Here is a 2,500-nt window from a genome sequence, read left to right on the forward strand (position 1 = left end):
GTTCCTCAAAATAATTTGATTTATGATGATAGAATTATTCAATACTAAGAATTACATGTAGAGAAAATATGTTTAGTAAAGTAACTGCAGGCTCTGTGAATGTAAACAAACCCCCTCCTCTGAAACTACACAGTGACCCTTTAAGAAGCAAAACTCGATATTATAATAATAATAATAATAATAATAATAATAATAATAATAATAATAATAATAATAATAATAATAATAATAATAATAATAATAATAATAATAATAATAATAATAGATAGAATTTATATAGCGCTTGTTTTGAGGTCAATCATACATATAGAACAAAAGAAAACAAAATATACAGCTCTGGAAAAAACTAAGAGACCACTCCAAATGTTCAGTGTCTCTTTGTTTTACTATTTATAGGCATATGTTTGAGTAGAATGAACATTTTGGTTTTATTATATAAACTACTGACAACATTTCTACCAAAATTCACAATAAAGATATCGTCATTAAAGAGCATTTCCATTAAGTAATGTAGAGATGAAGATTGAAGAATAATCCAGACTGGTCTCTTCATTTTTTCCGGAGCTATGCATTGTGTACGTTTAAGTAGGCAAGTCAAGTTTATTTCTATAGCACAATTCAGACACAAGGCCACTCAAAGTGCTTTACAGGGGCAAGATTAAAATACATAAAACACATTAGAAAACATTTAAAATTATTATATAGGCCTATATATATTTTAAAGGTGCAGTGTGTAATATGACATCATCAAGAAAGTTCTACAAAGTTCTAGAATGCAACGCTCCCTGGGTAACCCCAACCCTTTAGAATAATAACAGAAGCTACAGTGGCCTTCAAGGACAAGAACAATTCTAAATTTTAAACAATGCACCTGATGACATTCCAACTATGACACTTTCAAGATGGCGGCACTAGGCCTTGGTCCAAAATATGCAGAAATATGGACATATAGGAGATCCTTTCTAAGGAAAAAAATAATAATTCAAAACGTTTTTTTCAGCTATTATGCACTAAATTAAATGTACTTATGGATATTATAATTACTTTCTACAAAATCTGCTAGGAAATAAAACCCAAAATTCCACACACTGCAGGTTTAAATTAAAATGGAAACAGAAAAGTGAATGCTGACCTGATATCCCTGGAAGAAGCTGAGTATATCTTTGACGCCTGTGTTGTATGGCAGGCCCTGCATGCGCACCAGACCTCCAGCGGCATGGGGCATAAGGGGCGGCCCGCTGCCCGCCAGAGAGTGAGCGTGGTGGGGTTGAGATGCCACCGCAGCAGCCAAAGAACCAGGGGTCAGAGCGCCATGCGGGGCCGCGAAGTAACTCATTGTAGAGGGGGAGACTGGAGGACTAGATGGAGGGATGGAGGGATGGATGGATGATAGATGGAGGGAGAGAGGGAGGGATGGATGGAGGGATACAGAGACAGACAGATGGATAGATGGAGGGAGGGAGGGAGGGAGGGAGAGATAGATAGATAGATAGATGGATGGGGGAGGGAGGGAGGGATGGATGGATGGAGGGATGAAGGGAGACAGACAGACAGACAGGGATGGATGGATGGAGGGGGGAGGGAGAGATAGATAAATAGATAGATGGATAGATGGATAGGGGGAGGGAGGGAGGGATGGATGGAGGGATGAAGGGAGACAGACAGACAGACAGACAGGGATGGATGGATGGATAGATGGAGGGAGGGAGGGAGGGAGGGATAGAGGTAGATAGATAGATGGATAGAGGGATAGAGGGGTGGAGGGAGGGAGGGATAGATGGAGGGAGGGATAGAGGGGTGGATGGAGGGATAGATAGATAGATGATAGATAGATGGAGGGAGGGATAGAGAGAGGGAGGGAGGGAGGGAGAGAGATAGATACAGACAGACAGACAGACAGACAGACACAGACAGACAGACAGACAGACAGACAGACAGACAGACAGACAGACAGACAGACAGACAGACAGACAGACAGACAGACAGACAGACAGACAGACAGACAGACGAGAAGAGAAGAATTAATTATTACACATCTCTTTTTTTATAATATTTATTTTTATACTTAAAATAACTTTATGTAAATCCTCTCTGTTTACACTTTGACTTGTTGCTTCACTGTGTGAGTCAGTGATTCTGGAGAACGCCTGTTGTCAAAATAAATGTTTGTCAAAATCAGTGAAGAGCCTGTAGGCTGAGTATTGACACCAGATACATTTTCCAGCACACACACAGTACAGACAGGTAGCAGATCACACACACACACACACACACACACACACACACACACACACACACACACACACACACACACACACACACACACACACACACACACACACACACACACACAGTACAGACAGGTAGCAGATCGTGAGGAGATATTCACTGATTTTGACAAAGTAATTTAGACAACAAGCGTTCTCTAAAATCCATGTATCATTCGTCTGTTGTGATATGTGAAATGCTTTTGAGATAAAAGTAAATTCAATTCTTGCAG

The 2,500-nt window shown here is 40.0% G+C and overlaps 2 protein-coding genes across 2 annotated transcripts in view; one reads left to right on the forward strand and one right to left on the reverse strand.

The window, feature by feature from the left end:
* Window positions 1-2,500, forward strand: part of nfatc3a (nuclear factor of activated T cells 3a) — a 231,951-nt gene that overhangs the window by 114,820 nt on the left and 114,631 nt on the right. The gene's annotated exons all lie outside the window — the stretch shown is intronic.
* esrp2 (epithelial splicing regulatory protein 2) overlaps window positions 1-2,500 on the reverse strand; it is a 48,603-nt gene that overhangs the window by 6,797 nt on the left and 39,306 nt on the right. Inside the window, exon 13 of the mRNA XM_080029282.1 lies at window positions 1,133-1,358. Within this exon, the coding sequence (XP_079885408.1) occupies window positions 1,133-1,358 (226 nt within the window). The remainder of the gene's footprint in view (window positions 1-1,132; window positions 1,359-2,500) is intronic.

This window comes from Ammodytes marinus, assembly GCF_949987685.1.
Source record: "Ammodytes marinus genome assembly, chromosome: 1".
Taxonomy (NCBI): domain Eukaryota; kingdom Metazoa; phylum Chordata; class Actinopteri; order Uranoscopiformes; family Ammodytidae; genus Ammodytes; species Ammodytes marinus.